Source organism: Nymphaea colorata, chromosome 9 (assembly GCF_008831285.2).
Source record: "Nymphaea colorata isolate Beijing-Zhang1983 chromosome 9, ASM883128v2, whole genome shotgun sequence".
Classification (NCBI taxonomy): Eukaryota; Viridiplantae; Streptophyta; class Magnoliopsida; order Nymphaeales; family Nymphaeaceae; genus Nymphaea; species Nymphaea colorata.
In genome coordinates, this window is record NC_045146.1 from 20709368 (window position 1) to 20733644 (window position 24277).

The 24277-nt window shown below is 40.1% G+C and overlaps 2 protein-coding genes across 4 annotated transcripts; both read right to left on the reverse strand.

The window, feature by feature from the left end:
- Window positions 1-6475: 6475 nt before the first annotated feature.
- On the reverse strand, window positions 6476-8812 carry LOC116261067 (uncharacterized). Of its 2 annotated transcripts, none has more exons than XM_031639672.2 (6): window positions 8263-8812; window positions 7988-8120; window positions 7761-7884; window positions 7629-7665; window positions 7290-7503; window positions 6476-7158 (listed from the first exon to the last, which is right to left on the reverse strand). In XM_031639672.2, the coding sequence occupies exons 1-6, from the start codon at window positions 8458-8460 to the stop codon at window positions 7058-7060; spliced, it is 807 nt and encodes a 268-aa protein (XP_031495532.1). In that variant the 5' UTR covers window positions 8461-8812; the 3' UTR covers window positions 6476-7057. The 2 variants fall into 2 exon arrangements, with proteins under 2 accessions (XP_031495532.1, XP_031495533.1); XM_031639673.2 differs by having other exon boundaries at window positions 6476-7175.
- A 6463-nt stretch (window positions 8813-15275) lies between these two features.
- LOC116260760 (polyadenylate-binding protein-interacting protein 11-like) lies at window positions 15276-21112 on the reverse strand. 2 transcript variants are annotated; one of them, XM_031639229.2, is made up of 10 exons: window positions 20158-21112; window positions 19938-20045; window positions 19454-19498; window positions 19298-19370; window positions 19081-19193; window positions 18940-18999; window positions 18818-18865; window positions 18657-18725; window positions 15929-15990; window positions 15276-15831 (listed from the first exon to the last, which is right to left on the reverse strand). In XM_031639229.2, exons 1-10 carry the CDS (start codon window positions 20752-20754, stop codon window positions 15774-15776), a joined length of 1233 nt encoding a protein of 410 aa, XP_031495089.1. In that variant the 5' UTR covers window positions 20755-21112; the 3' UTR covers window positions 15276-15773. The 2 variants fall into 2 exon arrangements, with proteins under 2 accessions (XP_031495089.1, XP_031495088.1); XM_031639228.2 differs by having other exon boundaries at window positions 19938-20048.
- Window positions 21113-24277: the final 3165 nt, after the last annotated feature.

The window sequence follows — 24277 nt, forward strand, 5'->3', positions numbered from 1 at the left end:
TCCTTTAATTTGCTTGAGGTCATTTGTTTCTATCCTTCTAATGACCATCATATTGTTTTCATATTGCATCGCAGGTGGAGAAGAAATTAAGAACCTTCTTCCTGCCAAACTGGACCTCTGGTGAAAACAAAGAGCATCTAGCGGCATGGGAGAAACTTATCCGCCTGCCGAGGTGGGATAGGTCTAAAATTAAGGAATATGGCGTTTAATTCCAAGCAGTGGGACTTACATCGGAAATCGGACACACCGCAACAATCAGGCAAAACTATCAACTATGGCATAGCATTGCAGAAAGTTGCTTTAATTCATGAGTTGCATCTCATGTTTGGGAATCATGAGTCAAGGTGTTCCACGAACGCCAACTCTTCGGAGTCCCATTTGGAGAGATTCCTCTGAGCAAGATACTCTAACAAAGTTCACCAGCGACCGAGATTCACGTGCTTTTACAACCTTCCCGGGTTACCTGAAAATCTACTGTCAAGCGGAGGTCCTAATCCAGTATAAAAAGGTGCTCGGTTGCACCATTATCCTTGACAAGGTGCAAACACAGACACAGTTTAAAGATTAGGGACTGGGGTGCGTGAGTTAGGGTTTAGGCACGGGGTTCCTTTCTCTGTAATTAACGCAGGAGACTAACAACAATGCACCATCTCGGTACACTATTTCAATTCCAGTACTGAGATAGCAGAGAGAGAGAGGGAGTGATTCCGTAACCGCAAGAGCGCAGGGATGAACAGAGTAATAAACCAGCTCTGGCGACCTTCAAATAAACCTGCGATACAGGATGATGGTGGCAACGGAATATATAGCGAGAAGGAGACCAAGGCGTAACTAGCCTTTTATCCAGATGGCGACCAAGGGCAATGTTCATTGGGCAGTCCGGCCGACGGCGACCACTCCAACGAGATACCGGATGGGAACACCCTTTTCCTCAGCGGCAGATAAATCTGGCCGAAACCCCTTTTTCATAATCGGCTATGCAAAACCTCCTCTTCCCGACATAAATCCGGCCGACGGCGTTTCGGTGGTCTGTTGTATGCTTGCGGTAGCGGACGACAGTGGACGGCCACAATGGAAACACCCTTTGTAAATCTGGGCTACGACGTTCCTGGAAACCCCCGTTCGACAGATAAAACCGCTCGACGGCGCTTTGGCGGCCTGGTATCTGCTTGCGACATTGCACAACGGCAGTGGTATGCCCACAATGGAGAGAGAAAGTAGGCTGCCTTCACGGCTGCGGAAGAAAGGAAACCCCCTTGTCCAGATATGATGTGCACGACGGTGCCTGTTCCGGCAATCCAGTGGACAACGGCCTCAAATCCAGCAGTGTACGTCAGTAGCTGTAAAGAAGCAGGGGTAACGGTCCTTCGAACAAGCGATGCCGGAGCAGGCGGTAGTGGCCGACGACCGGCAGGGAGTAGAGTATGAGCTATGACGACTAACTGCGACGGGGAAATGGGGAGGAACGGACGTTTCACGTTTGTGAGAGCAGCAACGAAAGAGGTGAAGTTCTCACCCCACAGCCGATTTCCTGGACCCATGGACAAAGAAATCCAGTTTTTCCTTATCCATTGTGTGATTCGTCTAAAAAGCGGCATCTCATTTTGGAGATATTTTATCCTCAGGCAACAAACTTGGCCCAAATGATCTTGTTAGTTGACGGGCTACGGGATCTGCTGTACGTTTTGCTCTGAACTCACCATTGTTATTTTTTCCATTGTTACTTTTTCTCTCTCTCTCATGTATTTATTTATCTTCATGGTATTATGTGTTTGTTCATATTGATGATATAAACAGAATAACTGAGATCACTTATGTCTTATTTGTGCGCACCTAGTGGCATCTATATATGGTCTAACCTTATGGAGGAAATGGCATCACTGACATTGGAACATAAGATTCCTTTTCAAAACAGGGATGGAACAAAAGAAAACTTCCATCTATCTAAAGATGGTATCGCTATGATTAGGTACCGATGAACTGATATGATCTTAACTAACGTTGTGAAGTCGCGTTCAAAGTCAGATAAACACACAGTTTCATTACAAAACCGGCTGCCATAATTACGGAAGGAACAAAACGACTAGTGCTTTAGTTTCCATTGAAAAAAAAAAACAAGAAGCTTGCAAATGTAATAGCTGTCATTGACTTTTGATATTTCGTATGGGATATGGGAACAGGAAACGTCTCCTGCTTAATTCAGCATTTTTTTTATCCACGCCTGAGGGGGGCGCAGGCCCTCGACTTTTAGTATGAAAAAATATTTTCATACGAACAGCAAAAATGAATCTCATACAGGAATCTGAGCAGTACAATTATGTTGATACTAAAGTGGAATCCGATCCTTTAATTAAAGTGAAAGGAGAGAAGGAAAAAGGCAAGTGGTGCTGGTCTTTGCACCCATATATCCCAATTGGAGGAAGGAAACAGCGAAGCATTGCCAAGTTGTGGCCTCTGTTAGAGAGAAAAAGCCAAAAGCAAAATGCAGGTTTTCCTGACGTTGGCCCTTTGGAAGGTGCGGCGCACTGGTGATGACACGAGGCTCTCTGGAGCCCCCTCTGCACCCATCTTCCCCCCTCTCACATCGACTTCACAGAGCCAGGCCCTCGTGTGTATATATATATATATATGTGTGTGTGTGTGTGTGTGTGGTGGGGGTTATGATTGGTTAACTGAAGTTTTGTTTTCTTAATTAGGCCCACAAACCAACACCAACTAGAGATTAACCGAGTTGAAACTACGGAAAGACAACGAGGATGGGAGAAACCGATATTGTATTCAAGGCAGAATTTGATTCTCTGTTTATTGCGTTTTAAAAGAAGGTACCAAGGTTATATGCGGTTTCCATTTGAAAATTTGATGAAACATACTCAGCCACAACCAAACACAGATCAGTTTCTACATGCAATCGCATTTGAGTTCTGTTGGTTCTATTGACAACACTTCAAACAGAGGAGTTACACCACAAACTGGATCCAGGTCCTCCATTAACCAGACCAATTTTGACATAAGCGTAATACTTCACCCACCATGATCAGCTAGCTTTTTTATTGCCCACAGTGACAGTGGTGACTTGGGCACACATGCATCTTTGGAGGATCAAAAGAGAGGGGGGCATCAAGAGGCTTTAGCCAAATTCCAGCTAGTCTAGGCTGGATCCATGAAACGAGCCAGCCACTTCACGTGCATGCCTCTACAAATCCACTCATACATGTCTCTTTCCCAGTACATGGAAGACCCTCTTAGTTGTATGCCCATGTGGGGTGCCTCCTCCTGATCCCCCTATTTTTGCCTCAGGACATGAGCTGGATACCCACATTTAGAATCTAAAAGATCCCCTTCAACTAGCTCATCAAAAACAACCTTGCAACATATATATATATATATATTGCACTGAGGATCTGGTATGGATCAAATACAATCTGAGCAACTGATTTGAAGGTCCCAGGAGGGTTAACCTCTCAAACAACTGGCCAACCAGCTGCTGTATATGGTTAGTCATCGGAAGAGAAGGGAGGGGAACATGCTTCTGGGGAAGGGCAAACCAATTATATGGTTCTTTACATGTCTTGGAAAGCATGCCCACTTACTTGATGGAACACATATTGGTACTTTATTTCAATAGATATATATGGGACCCAAGAAATTGTTAGCACATCTGCATATTTATTTTTGAGGGACCATGGCCCTCAAGTAAGATGGAAGAGGCCCTGTGGATGAGCTGCCACTCCTAGTTAGATATGTAGAAACCAGACAAAAGAATGGTGTGCTGCCTTAAATAGTCTGCTTGTGAAACTGCAAAGCCTTTCCTGGTCCTATATGTATGAACGCTTTGATGCTTCAACCCTGCTGTTTCCTTTGGATTTTCATGGCAAGCACATACCATGGAAGATCCATCGCTCATATTTTACAGATGATCTAGCATATGAAGCGCACAAGCAAGGGGATCCCACCATGCTTGTTATGTTTGAATAATTGGGGGTAGCCATGTACAAATGAAGAGGATCATGCTTCTGAGTTCTCAGCAAATGTTTGGCATCATCCATCAGCTCTGAAAGTAGAACTGCAAACATGGGCTGGCATTAAAACAAGCACCAATTATTGGTTGGGCTAGTTAATGGAACTGATCAGGATGGTCACTATAATAGTGACAAGTGTTTTCTGCTCAAGAAGAAAGAAAGAAAGAAGAAATAGATGTAACAAACTGTTCACAGTTAATTTGAGAGATAAATTTAAGTAGATACTGAACTTTCTCTCGGATTCTAATCCAGGGGCCAATCCAAATCCTCCCGCGGGCCACAAACATCTATTTGGCACTGCATTTGGATCCTTAATATACTATCTTTAAATTATCTTAGATTTATCATGCTCATTATTTGCGTCAAAAGAAAATTTTTACGTACCTTTAGGAGTTTAGTTTCTTATCTTGGTTATCTTGTTTCCTCCCTGCTATAAATATACCGCTTATTCCTCGAACCCTCTTAGTTAGTGGTAGATCACGGTATCCTCCGCATTCTTCTGATTGCAGAAATTTTGAGTCCGTTTATAAAATTTGCTCAAAAGTCGAAGAACTGATGAACTTTTCCAGTTTCTCAATATACCATTTTATGTACTTGTGTTTAATGTCTTCAAAGATCGTTCACCAGAGCTTGACTTTGAAATGTTACAGACTAATTACGCAGTTTTTTTCTATCGCTCCGCTTCTGTTAGGCACTGTTAGAATCTGGCTTTGGATTCTTATTTTCTTGGCCTTTTCGCCTTCGAGGGGATCAATTTCTCTAATATATTTAGAATTTTTGGGGTTTTACCTCCAAGAGGTTGTTGTAGATCATAGTTATAATTTTCAGGACATAACAACATCGTTTGGGCTACGTGCTCATTTGGATGTTTTACATATGGCCAAGCCTTGGACTGATAAGAGAAATAAAATCGAAGAAGCATTTATCCATATATCTCAAAAAAGAATAAAATAAGAAAAAACAGATCATATGTGTGAGCGCCTCTGTGTTTCTAGGCTGGCATATCACTAAATCCTTGTTGCGATGTCCTGTTTTTCTCCTTCAGAATTGTCGCTAGATTCTTTACATCTTTATACCGATATAAAGATCAAAAGATTGTTTTTGACATATCGAAAGTACCGTGACAGATATTCTTTTATTTGTATCCGAGTAATCGACAAACAATCCTTTATGGCCTATGCATTGGATGTCAGCTAGAATTAACAGCAGCTACCTGCAAGGTACCTGTAGTCCGTGTCCATCAGTTGCCTAATCGTCAGTAAAGAATCTTTCTCTCTTACAAGGAATATCACTAATATCATATCACTAATATCAGCATGTTGAGATTTGGAAAATCTCACATTTACTGCACCTCTGGAGAAAGGAAATGAACAAAAAAAGCAGAACTTGTAGAAAAAATTAATGTCCTGAAAAGTGGCGTTTTTCACTGCCGTGCTTATCTTGGAACCATTTGACAATTAATTTGATATAAATATTCGGTAGATTAAATCCTCATAATTAATAATTTTAGTAATTGTGCGTGTCTCTCCCTTCTTCTCTTCTTCACCTCCTTAGTTGACTCATACTTGAAGAAGTAGGTTTTGCCTTTTCAAAAGGCAGTATTCAGTTTGTCATAGACAAGTAACATTGCATGATTTCTATGTATTTTACAGGCTAACTTTCAGTAGAAAATGTGATATTTTCGGGAACTCAAAATGACCAAAGTACCCTCAACATTGAGCCTATGCAAGACTGGCTTTTGAGTAGTGGAGAAACTACCAGTCTCATCAGGAAACTGGTGTTTTCTCCATGTCAACAAAGAGAAGATGGGAAAGGTAGGTTAGGCTATTGCGGGCAATTTGTTTTCCGACTGGTATTCAAGGCCATTTCTGACCGTCGCTATCCGCCACTATAATCATATACAAAAGCCACACTGCACCTGAGCCAAAAAAAAAATGCAGAACACATTAAAATTGACTTCATTAGGCTAAGCAATGGCCCGCAGCAAGTTCATTATTTTATCTGCTTCTAGTTTGTTTCGGATTTTAAGCAATTTCTTTTTTTTTTCTTTTACTAACTACGCAATATTCCTACCATTGTAGAAAAAGAAAAAGAGGAAAACCCACCTTTTCAAAGAGAAAATGTGGGGAGAACTTCCGCTAAATTCTAGCCCATTTGTACCTTGAAGGTCACATGACTCCAGAAACAGCATACTGTGAATGAGTAAATGTAGGGAAATCCCCCTCTCCCCGCTAAACTCTTGGCAATTTGTGACCTTCGATAGCACATATTTCCGGAAAATGTTGTGTGCTATATGAGAAAGTATAGGGAAAATTTTACCCTCAATTTTTGGCAGGTCCCATCTTGGATGCCATATAAATTCGGATTGCAGATAAATAATGCTCATATTCACATATGTACAACAGAAATTTACCCTATCTTTTCTTTAATTTTGCAATATAATAATTAACAGAACGGAACGAGCAATTGCAGATAAACAACAGCCACAACAAAATTTTTATATCTAAAGACGAGAAAAAGTAAAAAAAAAAATGCGAATCCACCGAGTAAAAAACTGCTCGCGGGAAAAATCACAGTCAGACTCTCTGGTCCACATTTTTGTGCACGTAGATGTGGGCGTGAATGTCACGACTTCCTAGAGGTGTCAGTCTTGGTCAAAATATAGATCGACCACAAATTTATTGGTTGACCATTTAGCCGTATTCCAAGAAATATTTAAAAAAATTGAAGAGTAAAAGTTTCAAATAAAAAAAAAAACCACCCATTCCCCAGAAGAATCTCAAATGATCGGCAACAATGAATTGCCTCACGATTCATGAAAAACCCCCCCTTCATTCCTCTTTTTCTTGAATAATCCGCTATTTCGCCAACTCAACGCAGAGAGCATCAGGCGCGCTCACGAATTCCTTCCCAGCTGAAAACTATGGAGTAGAAAGAGAAGAACATCAAATGCTGTTAATTTCCTTCTTTTGGTCTTCCTGCCAGTGGGTGTTTCATCTCCCTGACGACCACCCACAAAATTTTAACGCTAGAAAACCTCAGGAGGGAGAAGTTCTCTGCTCAGCATTGCCACCTGATGGCGGTGGCTGAGAGGAGGAGGCAGGGGAGGCAGTTGCTGTGGTCGCCGTCACGCTGCCGGCTGCATTTCACCACAGACTGTCAATAGATTCAGTGTAGCCATATGACCGTTTTACCGGAAGCCGGTTTCATTATTGACAAGACGGAAGAAGGAAAAATCTGACAAAGATATAAGGGAAAAGAAAGCCTTACCTGTGTTGGACTGAACATTTGTGGGTAAGGAGAGAATGGGAGTTCCGGGATGCTGCTGCTGGGGCATATAAGGATGATACTGAACCACTTGAGGGTATTGCATACTGCTTTGTGGGTATTGTGCGTAGTATGGGTACATTCCTGGGTTGGGCAGCATCCCTAGCCCTCCATAGTAGTTGGGCAACTGGTTACCACCAAACGGATTGTAATATGCCTGCAATTTCAGAGGACGCCCGTCTTTATACATCATCTGATCTACCAGTGTTAGCATCACTTAATGTAACTATTAATGATGTCAAACACCTAAAAGAAAAGGTTAAAAAAGAAAAAAGAACTAACCATGGCGTACATGTTTTCTTGAGGATAACCAGTAAAGCTGAACAAGAAGAAAGATTCGCTAGTGAGATATCGGAACGAAAGGTACGAGCCATTAGTTGTTTATTATCTTAAGACCAGAGATGCAGTCGTTACCCGTAAGTTTGATAAGGAGCAGTTGGGCGGAATGTGTACTGAGGCTGCTGACGGTAAGAAGTCCCAGATGGGTGGTAAGCCGGAGCTCCGGCAGATCCGGCCGCCATTCTATACCGACCACTTCCTTTAACGACAGAGAAAGAGAAAAATTCGTTTGTTGGTGTCTTTTTTATGGACACTATGTTTTCTGTTTCTGGTTGCTGATGAGATTAATCAATGAAACTAACCTTGGTGGTGAGCGGTCGAGTTAGACGGACGGGCTCCAAGAACGGCCAAATTGCAGTTAGCCCTTCTGCCGTCGATCACAGGCGAAGGATCCATACAAGCCCTCGTTGCTGAATCTGCATCCTTAAATGTGACCTTCACACAGAGCAGAGAGGCGGAAGAGAAGGAAAAAGCAACAGCAAATGTGTGTATACTTATAAGCAAACTCCTCAAAAAATAAAATAAAAAAACCGAAAGCAAAGCACTACAAGAGAACAGGTTTCTTTCAAATTCTTACAAAGCCATATCCCTTTGATCTTCCTGTGGTCTTGTCCGTGATCACAACAGCTTCTAATATCTCCCCAAACTGCTCAAAGTAACGTCTCATTGTGTCCCTCTGCGTCTCCCATGCCAGCCCCCCGACGAAGATCTTTGTGTACGTTGTATCTCCAAACTGCCGACCACCGGCATTGTCCTGCCGTTGAATTTGCTCCATCCCTCTTAGAAGAAACGATGGTAGACTATACAACCTTCCGAACTGTCAACAGATGGGGTCAGCTCAGCTCTAAGCTTTCCTTACAACAAGAAAAGCTTACATCCTACATCCCCATCTCCTTTTCCTCCTCCTCTCCCTCTCCCTCTCCTCAAAAACTAACAGCATTACCGTCTCTTTTGTCCCAAAACATGAGTTAGAAAGAGAGAAAGATCAATGGGCAGGATGGAGGAAAGATGAGAGAGAGAGAGAGAGAAGGAGGAGGCAGGGAGAGGGGGTCTGGGCTGGATCAATGGTTGGTGTGGGCACCCACCGGCCACCAACAGGAATTGGCCAGTGAATTGAAGGGGGAGAGTAGGAGATCTTATTTTTTGCTTAAATGTAGTTATATGTCAAGGGGAGGGCATGTGCTTCGCTGTCTTCAACCTTTCTATTCCTTTGGCTCGTGCATTTAAGTTTTAATTAAAGACTGTGATTCTGTGAATATGTGGGTGAGTTGGGAGGATGCAACTTGACCGCTTTCATACCAACGCCGCTCCGGATCAACCCCTCTGACCGGATATTTACCTTGCAAGTAAATCCCATGAGAAGCCCGATAATTGTGAGTAAATCCTGTGAGGAACCTGATAAGTGGGAATCAAAAGAGAAAAACAGAAAGAGATTATTATCATGGTGGTCCTTCTGCCAGTGATGGCAAATGCAGGGGAGGAAGGGCGTGTTTAATGGCTAATTTGGGTTGGTATCAGACGTTGGGGGCCACTGAAACCATGTCTATCTCAATGCTTGGAAGAATCTTGTAAAGAATTACTGCATCTGTTTTTTTTTTTTTTTTTTTACAGTTTCGTGATTTTATACAGGGAGATTGGACGGGTTTTGATATCAGACTCAAATGTATGGTATGAAGCTATTTCTCCTCCAATTTTTCTTTTCTTTACCAATGCACAAATCAGATCTATTAACTCTTTGAGAAAAGTTAATAACTTGGCAAAACTGCTTTCTTTTTTCCTTGGATTAGGGTTCGGTATGTACAGACTTGGGAGAGTGGTCCTTGGTTGATTGCTCCCCACAAAAGATTAAATGATAAATACGGTCAAGAAAGGACTCGATACAGCGCAAATGATTCTTCCACTTTCTCTTTTCCCCCGGATGGGGTCGCGCATAAATATGAAATTCATTCTTCATCATCGGCCAAATGTGAAAGTTTCAATCGATAAAGCGCAAATTTCGGCCGGTGGAGTGTGAATCATGATATAACTAAAAGGTATGTCACATTTTGTTTCATTACGCTATTTGTTTATGTATTTTATGTATGTGTTGTTTGTTTTACTTCTGATCGTTTCCGAAAAATACGAACAACAGACTCGAAGGTGAATCGATTGCCCTCTTGAGGCAAGAAAGTTTCGATTTCTGGGAGTTCGCGGAGCTCGATAGGTCGCAACATTTATGGATGCAATTGCTGATGACGGACGAGGATCTTCTACACCTAACCCTGATGGTGATGGATCAGCACATGGACTTTAAGTTTTAAATTTTTTTCTCTTTTTGGAGGCCAAGATTTGAGTAAGAGGGTAAATAAATCATTTTTTGCCCCCTTGCTGTAGGGGGATAAGGAGATGGCGAACGTGAAAGAAGGAAGACGGTTACTAGTGGATCTATTAAGCGAAGGTGGTAAAAACTAGATATGGTAAAAACTTGAATGGCCATCCAGAGGCTAAACCGGCCTACATTGGCCGATATACTAACAGAAAATTCATTCAAGTTTTTGAGGTAAAAGCCGATAGGGACCGGTTTTGACATGAATTAGTAGTTTTTGAACATATACAGATCAAAATAAAATGCCCCAAATACCAACTTACATTTCCGGGCAAACAATTTCTTGTATTCGAATTTTGCCCATCAAGGGGTTTTGGTCCTTGAAGCAGTATTTGTTAATATTCCGAGAAAAAAAATAATCTGGAGTGGAAGAATAACACTAGGGGGCGTTTTCAGATTTGAAATCTATGGATCGATCTAATGTGGTTATGTCTGTCATTCTTTTGCTGATGTGTAAAAGATCCTGGGTACAATCCAAACCAAGGATCTGAAAGTTTCATATTACTTCTTTGCATTAGGAAAACATAACAACTACATAGATATTCCCACCAGACCCTACATTGTTTAGGGCTATCTTCAGAAACGATTATGAAGTTGTAGGCTGCACGTTTAAAACCACAAGGATCAACGGAAAGTTGAACATATCAGACGAACAGAAGCGAAAGAAACCAAATCGTTCATCTTAGAATTTTATAAAATCTCTCTTTACATTTAAAAGCACCTCTTTTTATAGATTTATAATGTTTCAGATGCGAAGATCGAATCCATAAAACAAATTGTCAACAGAGTGAGGGGACAATGTTGAAAATGAAGGAATTAGCTAGCCATACCTATTCATGAATGTATGTTTTATACATATATAAATTGAAAAACTAGACCACTTAAGGCAGGAACAAAACCGGAACACTTAAATTGTTGTTACAAAATATTGTACACGTCAACACTTTAACACGTTGATGATTATTAATTTAGTAGATAATATATCTTAATTCAAGTTATTTTTGTTAAAAGTTTTGATTCTTTAACAACCAAAATTTTAGTTTTGCAAGTGCCGTTAATTCTTTAAGATAAAAAAGTACATTTAAAATTTTAAAACTAATTAACTTAAAAATATATTTTTTTATCAAAATAGCTTCTAAGATCATATCTATAAAGTTGAACTGTACAAAAAATATATCGATAATGTACTCTAAGGGCGGGTTCACTTTTTGTCTAATCTATGTGGCAAGGGATATAGAATACTTCTCCTCATATGTATCCATACAAACATGTTATAAAAGGGCTCGGTGTTCCTTTCCTCGCTGCAGGTTGCATCAGAAAACATTCTTTTATATTTTGTTTAAAAGTCATGGATAAACTGCGTATAAGGGATTTTTCATATATATATATATATATATGTGTGTGTGTGTGTGCGAATTCAAAAATACTAGATGTTGGCGGATGGTTGACAACAAAAAATTTGTTACTGAAAGCTTAATAAACCATTGCTAAAAGAACTATGCACAAACCATCTTTGTATCATAAAGGATCGCCAATACTTCTGCGGCGACAGTTTTTTAGCAATAAATGTTTAATTCTTATCATCAAGTAGCATCTGCCATCCTACAGATTTAAACTCCACACACACACACATATTACCTCTGTCCCGGTGGTGGAAAATGTTACAGTAGCTTAGATTTTTAGTTCAGAATTTTAAATTGAAAGAGGTCAAGAGTTCAATAACTAGGATGTACTTTTCTGACATAAATTAAAGAACTCATCACCTAAGTAACGTCAACCAAATTAGCCCGTTTTTTTCCTGTGGTCATAACATTCTGCCCCAAAGTACTTTCACTTGCTAGAAGGTTGGCTCAAGATCTTTTTAAGGTAAAGGATGTCAAGAATTCAACAACTAGAGCTCGTCTGTTAGTGCAAACTGCAGCTCGTTTATCCCACAAAAAGGGGGAGAAAAAAATCAGGAACAAATATGCTGTCACCTTCAAAAATATTTTTTGTTTTCATTGGAAAATCCCTGAGGATGTTAACTTTTATGAAAATTATACACAAACATGAATAAAAAAAACTGTAACGAAGGTGCGCGTTTATGTGGGTATTTTCCTCCAAAAAAATATTTTTTTGATATCATCTCATATTTTTTAAATTATCTGGAAAAAATAGTGTTGGTTTAAAAGAGCATGCTAACGTTAATATACCTTGAGAAGATTTATGACTTCAGAAACATTGAAAACACATGCAACCTGGCTGCTATGTATAGAAGATCACGATCACGACATCACCACTTAAGTCTTACCTTACCTAAATCAACAGAGCTTTTGTTGATGTTGATAATATTTTCTAATTCATTCGCAGGGAAAGAAATCGACCACTTCTTTGATTCCATGCAGTAGTAGCAAGTATGAGTATGAGGCCACTTGTTAATGCGAGCTTTCCATTTCGACAAAGGCGGATTTGACGCTTCTCCTTTTCAAATCAAGGTTATTTAAGTTTGATCTTAACTTGATAGTTAACTTTCTAATTTATAGTATCTCACGGAACTTATCTGATATACTTAAGATAAATTATCGTAGTAAAATATTGTCATTTCTAATTCAAATTAATTGACACCCTTCTCTTTTTTTCCCCTCAGATAAAAAATGTTACTTTTGGGATGAAGAGACGTAGCTATATGTATTCATTCTGGAACCCGATTAATTAGTCAGGTCCGGTAAAGAAATTAAAGATTCGTTATGCAGCTTTATAACTAAATCTTCGTCTGACGATCAATTCGAATCCAACCCCTTCACATAGAAACGTTGAATTTTACGTTAATCGATTCCAAATTTGGTTCTAGAAAATGTCTGAATCCAATTACAGGACATGTGATTAAGTCGAAGCATTTACATCCCTAGCAAGACGCCGTCATGAAATGTGAATTTATTACCAGCTGGTTTCTGGCCAATCGTACTAATAATTCTTTAGAAAAGCATGATCTTTGCACACGCATCATGAGAGCAACTTGCAAGCCTCTGCCATTTGAGAGCAGGATGAAGCTCCAAACCCTACCAATTAGTGACGGACCCACATAAGTGTCCACACCAGCCCACAGAATTTGTTTCATATATATATATATATATAAAAGGAAGGAAGGAAAAGGAAAGAAAGGGAAAGAAAGAAATATGTATGTATTGAACAAAATAAGGTGTTAATGTATTGAACAACCCAAGGGTTGCGGGGGTATTGGTTAATTAAAGCTCTCAAACTTTTTAACGACACAATACATATAAATGAGCACATATAATGTAAAAAAAAAAAAATTGTGTCACACGATTGAATTTCTTGTTTTTCTGGCAAATATAGACCAGCTCGTTTTGGAAATGCTGAAATTTAACTTTTTTCACTGAGATTTATGAGACACATTGTCAATCTTTTGTCAACTGGACCATGATGTTGCATAACATTTAATCGCAACAGCTAGGGCTATGATTTTGGATGTCTTAGTTCATGTCGATTAGTGGAGGAGAAAAAATAGCTTAGAAGATAACCACCCGATACGCAGCAGCAATATTTAGAAAATTGGCCGCCATCCCACGACCTTCTGTTTGAGTTCAACGGCCCTATTGCTACGTGACCTACAAGCCTAAGCTAATCATTGTTGACGAAGCATTTGTTCTTGGATCATATTAAAATACATAACCATGTTCCCGCCTCTCATATGATTCTCTTCTATCCAGCCTGTGTTACAACCTAATCATAATCCTTGTTATTCTAATCATAATCCTACGTTCCTACCTGAGATAACACCATGGATTTTATATGTGTGTGTGTGTGTGTTGGTTGGTTGGTTGGGAGGGGGAGGGTGGGGGAGTGGGGGTGGCGCGTGCATGCGTGGGTTAGGCAACCTGCTATACATTCAGTTGAAAATGAGTGCTGGACCGGAAGTTGATGTTAAGACAAGATGAAGAGTCCAATTGGAAAGATGGAATCTTATTACCAATGAGTTAATAGTGTTGATGAACATTAAAGATTGTTTATCAAGTTAAATCAGTAAAATAGATCAATTTCACGTGTCGATGGAAGAGGAGCGTGGAGTCTTTCTTCTATTTATTACTGCAAAGAGTAATATATCAAAGCAGTGAGACTTTTTTTTAAGGTTTAATTAGGGGAGACCGCCTTCAGTCTAAAACCCCAAGGCCATACTGTTATACTTCTCATGTTATAGCTTGTTATACTTCTTAGGTTATAGCTTGTTTTGGGGTTTTTAGTTGATCTATGGTACATTCTTTAACTCACATATGGCACTTGCCGCTGTTTGCGGCCTGGGCATCGAGCTGGCTCGGCCCAGGCCTGATGTCCGAAACCCAAGACTTTATGACTTGCGTTGAAAAGCGCACAGCCCAAATATATCTTTTCAAACCTGACGATTTTCCTAACATGATTGAAATAATTATGACATTTTTTTGCAACATTTCCTATTTTTCCCGTTATTTTCTCGATTCTCAATGACTATGATGTCTCAGCTATAAATAAAAGAAAAAAAAAATACAAAGAAGGTGAAATCCACTGTGTTTAAACGGTGGATTCCATACAGCATGGATTTCAGATACCCTCGGATCTCAAACATGCACTAAAGGAGCTCCGTTTCAGTTCTGCCAATTAAGTTTGCTTTCACATAATCCAAATTACGGTCCAAGGCATCTGTAAATTAAAGTACACCAAATCAATATAAATTTTTTCTGTTTTTCCACTGATTTCAGCCATGAACTGTCAGCCAGCCCATTTTTCGCTTAAAAATCAGATGTTTTGAGTAGGCATATCAAGTTGGCAACACATGGCACAAGGTAAAAACGAAAAAAGCAACTTGGTGTCGCTAGAAGACTCACTGATCTATGTGGATCAAATTTAGTCATAATACAAAGTGTAATTAGAATAAGACAAAAGATTTAGTACTAGCAGAAGCTAGAATCACAACAATGTCCCATGAACAGAGCAGCCCAGACAGTTTTGACGAGAAGACTTCCCATGAAAATATACTTCAACATGAACAATCCTTCCAATCTTCACTTCAAACAGAAAAAGAACACATAATCCTCCCAAGGAAATCAATGCAGCAGACCTCAACGATGCAAAACACCAAAAACCCGTATCACATCAGTATTCTTCCTATTCTTTGGAGCAGCAGCTGACCCAAAAAACACATCAGGTCCAAAATTTCATGCATAAACATTTCAAAGGGCATGCACATAGTGTAACCAGCAGACAGCAACATTTGCTTCTGGACGAATTGATTAGCATTGAATTCTTTGAACATTACATGTGGCTATACATTTCCCTCCCCAACTAGTCCCAATACGGCTTCCACTCTAACAGCCTATGGGGATGGCAAATGAATGAACCAATCTTGGCTTTACATGAAGATGAATGTTCACACAGGTCTGCATAAAACTGTCGAGGAAGCCTCATCTAGACGTTTCAGAAATGACATAAATTAGTCATTGAAAAGATAAAAGCTGAAAAGCCTTTCAACATCGGTAACAGTACATTTCAAAGTTTAATGAGAGATAAACGCCAAATCCTCGAAGTTCCAACCAAACTCTACATGCTAGCAAGACAAGTTCACCCCCAGGAAATCACTCACTAACAAAGAAAATCCATTATATGGAGAGAACTCAGATACAGCTAGACCAGTTGGAATACTTAGATTACGTAAAGTATAACATTTTGTGCCACCTATAAGTTATCTGCTTTCAGTGCATGGGAGGGCGTGGAGAACGAGGCCTCACCGGTGTTTTAGATGGGCTCACCCTGCACATAGTATTGGATATTAGAAAATATAAACAGGGACACACGCGGACACACACACACGTGGAAACACCCACACACAACTGGACCTTGTTAATACCTTATAGGCAAGGAACCCAAAATGGCACCGCTACAGTTTAGTGCATTGATAGCACTTTCGGCCTGAGGAAATTACATAAGCTGTCAGTCTTCAAGAAACATAAAGCAATAAAAAATTCAACAACACTGGAAACAGCAGTTTTAGGAGTAATGTTTTAGCCAGAAGACATTACTGGCTCTTGGGGTCTGATGAACAAGACTCACCAAATAGTGTTAGCAGGTCCCATTAATGATAGTTGAAGTTTCCAAATTATTGATGTCTGTTAATGGCATAAGCATGGCAGAAGAAATAAACCAAGCTCTAGTGAATCTATTTCCTCAAGGTGTAATTGCATAGTTACTACTGCTGGATGCATAACCTTCCGGAGAGTATAGATTCCGGAAGTTAGATGTTCTTGGAGGATTGACTATAACATTTGGTGACAATCAGAATCATAAGCACATTTCAGAAGAGATACTGATTACCTAGTCATGGAAACTAACCAGAAACAAAATTCTTGAGCAATATCTCCATCCAAAATTTTTATGTTTCCAACTTTTGCAAAAAGTAGTTTTCTGAGTATGTTAGACAGATGTGAAACAAAAAGTAAAATCATTGACAATGACATTGTACACGTGGCAGTGCCTGATCATGATAATGTTGTAATATGATGACAAGTTGACTTTTCCTTTAAATGCAAATAGAAGTGGTGGATGCACATGAGGAGCGAATGAAATACTTGGGTAATCTCAGACACTTGTGGAGAGACATGCCTGCATGGTAGGATCTAGTTACCTGATGCAGCAGCCGATCATGGATCCAATTACGCATTTTTTAATTTATTTTATTTGATTTTATGTGGACCCAGATCCATTAAGATCCAAGTTGTTGACCATGTGCTTGGAGGCCCTACTTAACGGTCGTGTTTTTTTTGCTTTGATCGTCCCTTGATTGATTAATAAAGAATTAACCCTAATTTCTGTTCATTTACTTTGTTCTTTGCTTCCTCTCTTCGTTCTTTGCTTTCGTTGTGTTCTTTTGCAGGGTTTAGAGCGTGAAACTCTAAACACTGCATCATTACCTGTGCCCCTATAGAACAGACGAGAAACAGGTAGACTTTCATTATATGTTACTTCAAGAACAGCACAGAAAATATTGATCCAGGGAATATTGGAATATGGTAAACAATCTTTCAGGACCACCTAAACAGAATGGAATGCAACAGTATTGCTCTGTTCGACATGGCATCCGCAAAAATGGATTTAACTTCTATCAAAAAGATAAAGGTGAATAGGCTCCACTTGGGAGAAAGCAAACACATTGAGGAGGATGATATGCCAGAAAGGGAAACTGAATTCATCAACTTAATCCAAAGTCCTAGCATTGGAACAGATTAGGGGCTCCAAACTGGTGTCTCAGAGTGTGTACCTTTAAGTCTTTAACTATCTTACCTAGTCAATAATGTGTTATTAGCTTTATCTATTTTGCTGACCACTTGTGCTTATTTTCTTTAATTTCTCTTTTTCTACAGTTTCGGTTATGTACTACATCACATTTCAATTTCACCTTAGCTTTTGCATTTGATGTTTATATTGTGGGGGTTCAGGGTTACTCTTCAAGAGATTACATTGGAGACAACACCCATGTTTGATTGCTCTAGGAAAAGGTTTATGTGCATATGTTGGGACCTGGAGTTGTATCCACATGACCCCATTATTCAAGTCAAATTTTCATAATTGAGGTGCATGTCACATGCCATTCTCATATCCATGTTCACATGACAATAATCAATGCTTTTTAGAACTCACACATTGTAACAATTCAAAATTAGGCATAAGTAGAGCAACACTCACTAATTAATTTTGGGCAGACAGAGGCCCCCATATTATATTGCCTCTCTAGGGTAATCTAAAGGTACCAAACAGCACAAAGGACAGGAAGATGAGACGATAGAAAAGATACAGCAGAAGGAGAAGCCGACTGGGGGAAAGGAGAAAGGGAGAATAGAAAAGTGAATCTTTTGAAAGCATATTCTGTATTTTTATGTATATTTTGGCATTTTTGTTTAGTAATCTATATTTTACAAATCTAGACAACACAAACATGTGTTTGTTTGCTTAAAAGCCTATCTATATATATATATATATATATATATATATATATATATATATATATATATATATATATATATATAGGAAAATGGTTTGCACCCACATCCACTCACACCCATGTGATATAGCTTGGAGCCATGGAGGCCATGAAGTTGCAAAAAACCTATAAGCTGTTTAACTGTTTACTTGCCGCCGACAAGTCCAAGCAGCTTCACTTGCCACATTAAACAAGAAACATCAGGAAGTATCTGGTTTTCATCAAGATACTGCACAGACTGGTGCATAAATAATGTGTCTTCAGATGTAGACAGTTTGTATAGTCATTTCAGCATGAAGTAGAAATAGAATCATTATTAAAAGAGGAAAACAAAATAGCAAAAACGCACTGCTTCCCAATAACATGAATTACAGTCACTATTATCAGTAACTGCAATTTCTTTAATAAAGAATAATATGTTGCATCTTGGAGTTTTGAGTTAGTTTTCCAGGAGAACTCATTCACAAAACAATACCAGATAATTAACAATCAAAAGCATAACGACTAGCACACATGTTAGATGAACATCAGCATTAGGAGCTTATCGCCAGCATGAGTTGAAGCCCAAAAAGATGCACAGCAGTGAACAATTAACACGTACCAGCACAAACTCAACGAAAGCAATTCGTGTTGAATGATGGTAATCTCCCAACAACCTCAGCCGGTAAACCTAACCACGTTACCAATTCTTATTGTCCTTCCAGATCATAAAACCAAAGTAGAGCAAATGCTTAAGATGCTGTTGGAACCACAAAGACTAACCTCTCCACATAGTGACTCAAAAAATAGCTTAACATCTGCTTGGGAGACCTAAAACAGTAAAAACAGGAATAAGAAAGAGTTCATATTCCCTACTATAACAGTATTAATAAGCTCAATCCTACCTTTTTATCAATATTAGTGCAATAAATAGTTCTTGTACACATTTCACGTTCATCTTCAGTCTGGAGAAAAGTACATCATCAGTTAGAACACGAAACAGACAATGGGAACCAATATGATCCTTGCAGAAGAGGTCCTTTTACCCGCGGCAAAAAGGATGGGTTAACAGGAGCAATTGCAGTTTTTGAGGGAAGCACTCTCACTGGGTAGTATCCAAGCACAGTACCAGCCAGGCCTAACGCAGCCTTTGCACCGTCTAAAATGCCACAGACCATAACGGGCAAGAGAATGAAAAAATAAGTATAGAAAAATTGCAGCCACGATGATAAGAAAAAACGCAGATTGCGCCTCGGTATTTACCTTCATCGAAAAATTCTATAAAAGCAAAGCGAAGAACCGAGTTTGGGTCACCACATACACGGCAGTCAACAACCTTCATTCAGAAGAACAAGCAACTTTCAGAAAAGAAATACCAATATACGTATGTTGGAAAAACAAGGTAGCTTTAAGACTCACGTGTCCACAGTGACTAAAGAGAGCTGCAAGCTGCTCCTCCGTCACCTAGATAAACATCAAAAAGACGATCCTCAGCGTCGATGTACTCGAGAAAAAATTGCCAAATTGGCTATTTTAATACCCAAATATGGCCAATAAAGCAACGGAAAACATAGAAGACTAACAAAGGATATGTAAAATCAGCGAACCCTTGAACTCGGTGGTGGATGTATTCCCATAACATCCCGCGCCAATATTAACACAACAATGATTTATGTTTTCATGTGGTTGCAGAAACGACAAATAAAGGGTAAACGCCGCATATATACCAACAGAACAATGGCAGAAAGAGCACACAATCAGTTCACAAAGACATGAACAAACTAGAAAACACGGAACGTGTAGATGGTAAATGTTTCTGCTAATTTCAGTGAAGTTAGAACTCAAATACCAATCATAGAAAGCAAACTTTTCAAGAGAACCAATCAAGTCATTTGAGACAGACCTGGTGGTCGATATCAGAAACATACACGGTTCTCCGAATAATCTCCTCCCTCTGAGCCATACTCGTCCTACTGTTCATCCGTCTCTTCCCTTGATTATAGTTGTTCTTCTTCTAATCGAATTTGAAGGAAGTATCAGCCATAAATTTTGCAAAAACCCTCTCTTTTGTCTCGACAAGCAAAAAAAAAAAAAAAAAAAAAAAAATCCAGTTCTGTCCCCACCTTTCTATGGTTTCCGTTTCCACTATTATTGCTCTGCAGCACAAATTTGTTGGTAAAAGGAACACCCGATCCAGGAACAAACTCCTCTGCCATGGGGTTGAGCTTCGATAGAAGATCCACCAGGTCCCTCATGTCCCGTTTAAACCCGTCGCCAGCCTCAACCGTACCATTCTCGTGTAACTCCACCCCATTAGATCGATGCTGGTGGTCGTCCACGAGAGCCTCATGCTGCGACCCCTGCAAACCGTTGTCCGTCACCAAGTCCTGCTTGGCGACCGAGGGCTTCTGATTGCCTAGCGCAGCCTGCGGCAGAGATGCCGGCGGCGTTGCCCTCTGCTGCAATTGCTGCACCTTCAACCTGAGGTCCGCATTGTGCAGCTGACCGTGCGCTTGATGCAGAGGCACACCACCAGGGCGGCCTAAATTAGGGAAATGCTTAGCCTTCACCTCCTCGTGATCAGTCATGGATGGTGACGACGACTCCGCCTCGGCCGTCTCGAACCCGTTCGCCTGGACGTCTTCCCCGAAATTCCGGCCAGAAGGCGATGATCCGGAGTTCATCCCCAGACCGACGCCCGCATTCTCCACCACGGCCATGGCCTCCAAGGGATCGATCGCTTCCTTTTATTCCACTTCTTCCCAAGCTTCTCTGGGCTCCAACTCCACCTCGTCAATCAACACATTCTCTCTCTTTTTTCTTTTCCCTCTTTTTGCGGGTGGAGGCTGGAAATGCAGTGGTGCAACGAGGAAAAGAGAGAAAATAAGAAGACGGAACTCAACCTCTGAGAGACCGTGAACAAGACGGGAGCGGATTAGTCCGTCTTGGCTATTGCAAATGCCATTGATCGTCTTCCTGTGAACTGACCTCCCGAAGGTTCAAACTGGCGAGAGAGAGGGGAATTAGAAGAAAGCTCTCTCTCTCTCTCTCTCTATGAACCGTGGCATACCATCTAAATGCCGATGTAGCTGTAGCGCATATATGATATATGTCATCCCATCGCATCTTTTTATTTTTATTTTTCTATATCAATTCATTATATATATATATATGTATATGACATTTACGTGAATTGAATGCATTTAACTTTCGTAACCGAATTGTAATCTACCAACAATTGTATTCGCACGAAATCCAAGGAAACTAACAGATTCATCTTCTGTTAACAGGACTCGTTATAACTTGCCAATGCCAAAAGACTAGGATAGATCATTACGCCTTCTGTTAGTGTTGTTAAGAGGCGTCTTGTATAATTAATAGCAAAAACTTCAAGATTTTTAGGCACCAAATTTTAATTTTCGAGCTCACTTTTGGACTAGGAGGAAAAAAAGATGTTCACGGGTTTGAAAGATATACGGATATTGACCATCAGCAATACGAACTTGGACTTCGTCATCATCATCATTCTCCTCTTCTTCTTCCATATGCAAGTTGGGTTGAACTTAAAAAAAATATTGAGTTATTTTTTTTCTCTTTGGTCTAATGGAACCTTTTGTTGGCAGACTTTGAAGTCCCCTTATAAAATGAAAGCTCAAAACCAAAAGGTTTTCTTGAATCCAAATGCTCTTGTTGTCCAAACCGAACGGCATTAAGAAATTTGTCGCCTGACAATAGTTTATCCCCTAAACGGTCGTTTTGCTACCTTTTTGTACGCATGATTTTAGACCAAAGCTTGATTGAAATTAAGTATTTGTTTGCAACCGGACCCAACTCAAGTTTCCAGTCCAGCCCCTCTTATGCATCCTACTCTCTACTACCAGAAACGCACATTAAAAATTAAAACTCACAAATCTATTGGCCACGCCTCTCATTATATATATATATATGCAACGCACACATGTTTAATAATAAAATATAATCTTAACCGAGTCGTTCTCTGACTTCCGAACCTCTGTCCTTACTTTCGCGTCACCGTCACCACCACCATCATCATAGTTATAATGAGACATCACATGAACTACCACCATACATCATGACTACCAGCGTACATCACATGAGCCACCATCATACATAACATCCGTGATGCATACGTGGCGGATCGGCGGATCCTTTTTTTTTTTTTTTTTTTTGCCTTTCCATACTTCGGTTCTCCGCATGTGAAGAAGGCCATCGGGCATGTGACACTTGTCGATATCCTGTAAGCTGCCCACCTGTGGCTTCTCCGTCGTCGATGCCTGTCCCCATCATCATCATCATGCTTCCATCCACGAACATGCCATCAATCATGGATGCGAATCTATGTTAATTTTATTTTCAAAGGTTGCATAAATGCAAGTTATTCCATCATTATGTTATGAGACTTACTTAACCATTGCAGTGAAGATGAAAGGTAGCATTCATATGTAATGTAAACTCTGGCTTTTAGAGAGAGAAAGAAAGGTATGGTGTTGGGTATTGATGGGCACTTGAAAACTTGCTAGCGCAGGAGATTGAAGAAACCTTCAATGCCAATGGGAACTTTTGAATGTGATCTGTGTGATAACGTTTGGTAGAATATTCAAAAAATGGGCATGAAATGAATCGTTTTTTAATGTACTCCATGAACTCGTTTTTTTTTTTTCTAACAAAATTGCTAAGCAAAAAAAAAGTTAGGAACTGAATCAAATATTATTTTAGAAGGTCCGTTAAGATTGCAAAAGGCGCAATTTCATGAACAACAAGTGGAGAAGGGAATTACGGAACGACAAAAATTTAATGCCTATTTGACCCAACAAACAGGCGAATTCAACTGTTCTTATCAGTCTGTTGACCACGGCCCTGGTTTTGATCTGAACACCTGCCATTACTTTTCCCGTTGCAATTGGCAATGTACAAGTTCCACACGCACGAATAATTCTTCCATCAACGCGAACAATTGTCTATGGCCGTCTAGTGTACACCAACCTCTTCTCCAAATCGTCAATTCGATAGATGAATTTGAGAGTTATTCATCTTTTCAAAAAATTGAAAAACAAGATACACACGTAACACTTTATAGTTATCAGTTAAATTAATTTGACAAATCATGATTAATGTATATGTATCTCATATTTACTCCGGCCGTTTAAGTTGTTTCCAATAATAATTGTCAAACTTGCGTAGATATAATGGTCTAAGTCGTGAAGCGTGTACGCGGTCAGAAAATAAAACGTCTGATGTACGCATGCGTCGCGATTTGAATGTCAAACACAGGTGAGGGAGTCGGTTTGACGTGGTAAAACGAATGCTATGTGTCGCCGAGGCGCGGTTCATTTTTCAAATGGAGTCTGGTGGCTACTCTGAAAGGAGCTCATGGCTGCTCTGGTGGAGGAAGAAAGCCGATGGCGTTTGGTGCTAAAATGGCCGGCGGAAGGGAACAGCAATACAAACTACTTTCAGTTCAGAATGCGGTGACGGAGAGAAGGGCCAAGAAATCACGTCACCATGTTTCAGTAATAGTTTTATTATGAGCTTATGGCAGCATTCGATCGCTCTCATTCCCCAAGAAAGAAGGCGCGGATCGGATTCGCGACTTTCGTCCCATAGCATTGTGCAATTCTCTCTACAAATTCATCTCTAAGTGCCTACCCAACCAATTGAATGAAACCTGTTCTTCAAAGGATTGTTAGCTCAAAGCAGGGTGATTAGTTCGTTTTCAGGCGTGGGCTCCGCGAAAGGAATCCTCTTTCTCCTTTGTCTCCTTATCCTGATCATGGAGATGTTTTCTCAACTAGTCAAGTCGAAAGCAGATCTTGGTCTTATTGAGGTCCCAAACATTACAAGGGTTGGTCGCTGTCCTCCGCTTTTGGCTTTCGCTGATGATGCTCTACCATTTCTTTCAATTAAACAACTGCTGGAGGGAATGGCAAAGTGTACGGGGCTCAGTGTGAAATGCCTCCAAATCTTTCCTCTAATTTTTTTTGAAACGGACAGCTTGCTGGCCTCCAATTTGGAACACATTTTTGAGCTGCCAAGAGGGGTCTTTGCCAGCGATAGACCAGGGTCTCCCACTGTTTTGTGGCCAACTTAAAGAGGAGTCGTGCTACTCTCTTACTCAAAAAGTTAGCAAAAAAAGGCTAGGAAAGCGGTATTAATACTTCTTATGCAGGCAGGTTATGCCTTATGCGGTATGCCGTGCAAAATGCGATTAGTTTTTGGTCCTCT

Bases quoted from the DNA above. Each gene is read 5' to 3' on its own strand.
- LOC116261067 (XM_031639672.2), bottom strand. From the start codon at position 8,460: ATGGAGCAAATTCAACGGCAGGACAATGCCGGTGGTCGGCAGTTTGGA. The intron at 7,666-7,760 runs GTAACGACTGCA...CTTCTTGTTCAG, and splicing joins GCTCCTTATCAAACTTACGG to CTTTACTGGTTATCCTCAAG. The intron at 7,504-7,628 runs GTTAGTTCTTTT...CTGAAATTGCAG, and splicing joins AAGAAAACATGTACGCCATG to GCATATTACAATCCGTTTGG.
- LOC116260760 (XM_031639228.2), bottom strand. From the start codon at position 20,754: ATGGCCGTGGTGGAGAATGCGGGCGTCGGTCTGGGGATGAACTCCGGA. The intron at 19,194-19,297 runs GTAAATACCGAG...GTGGCATTTTAG, and splicing joins TATAGAATTTTTCGATGAAG to ACGGTGCAAAGGCTGCGTTA. The intron at 15,991-18,656 runs GTACGTGTTAAT...TAATTTCCTCAG, and splicing joins CTTTCGTTGAGTTTGTGCTG to GCCGAAAGTGCTATCAATGC.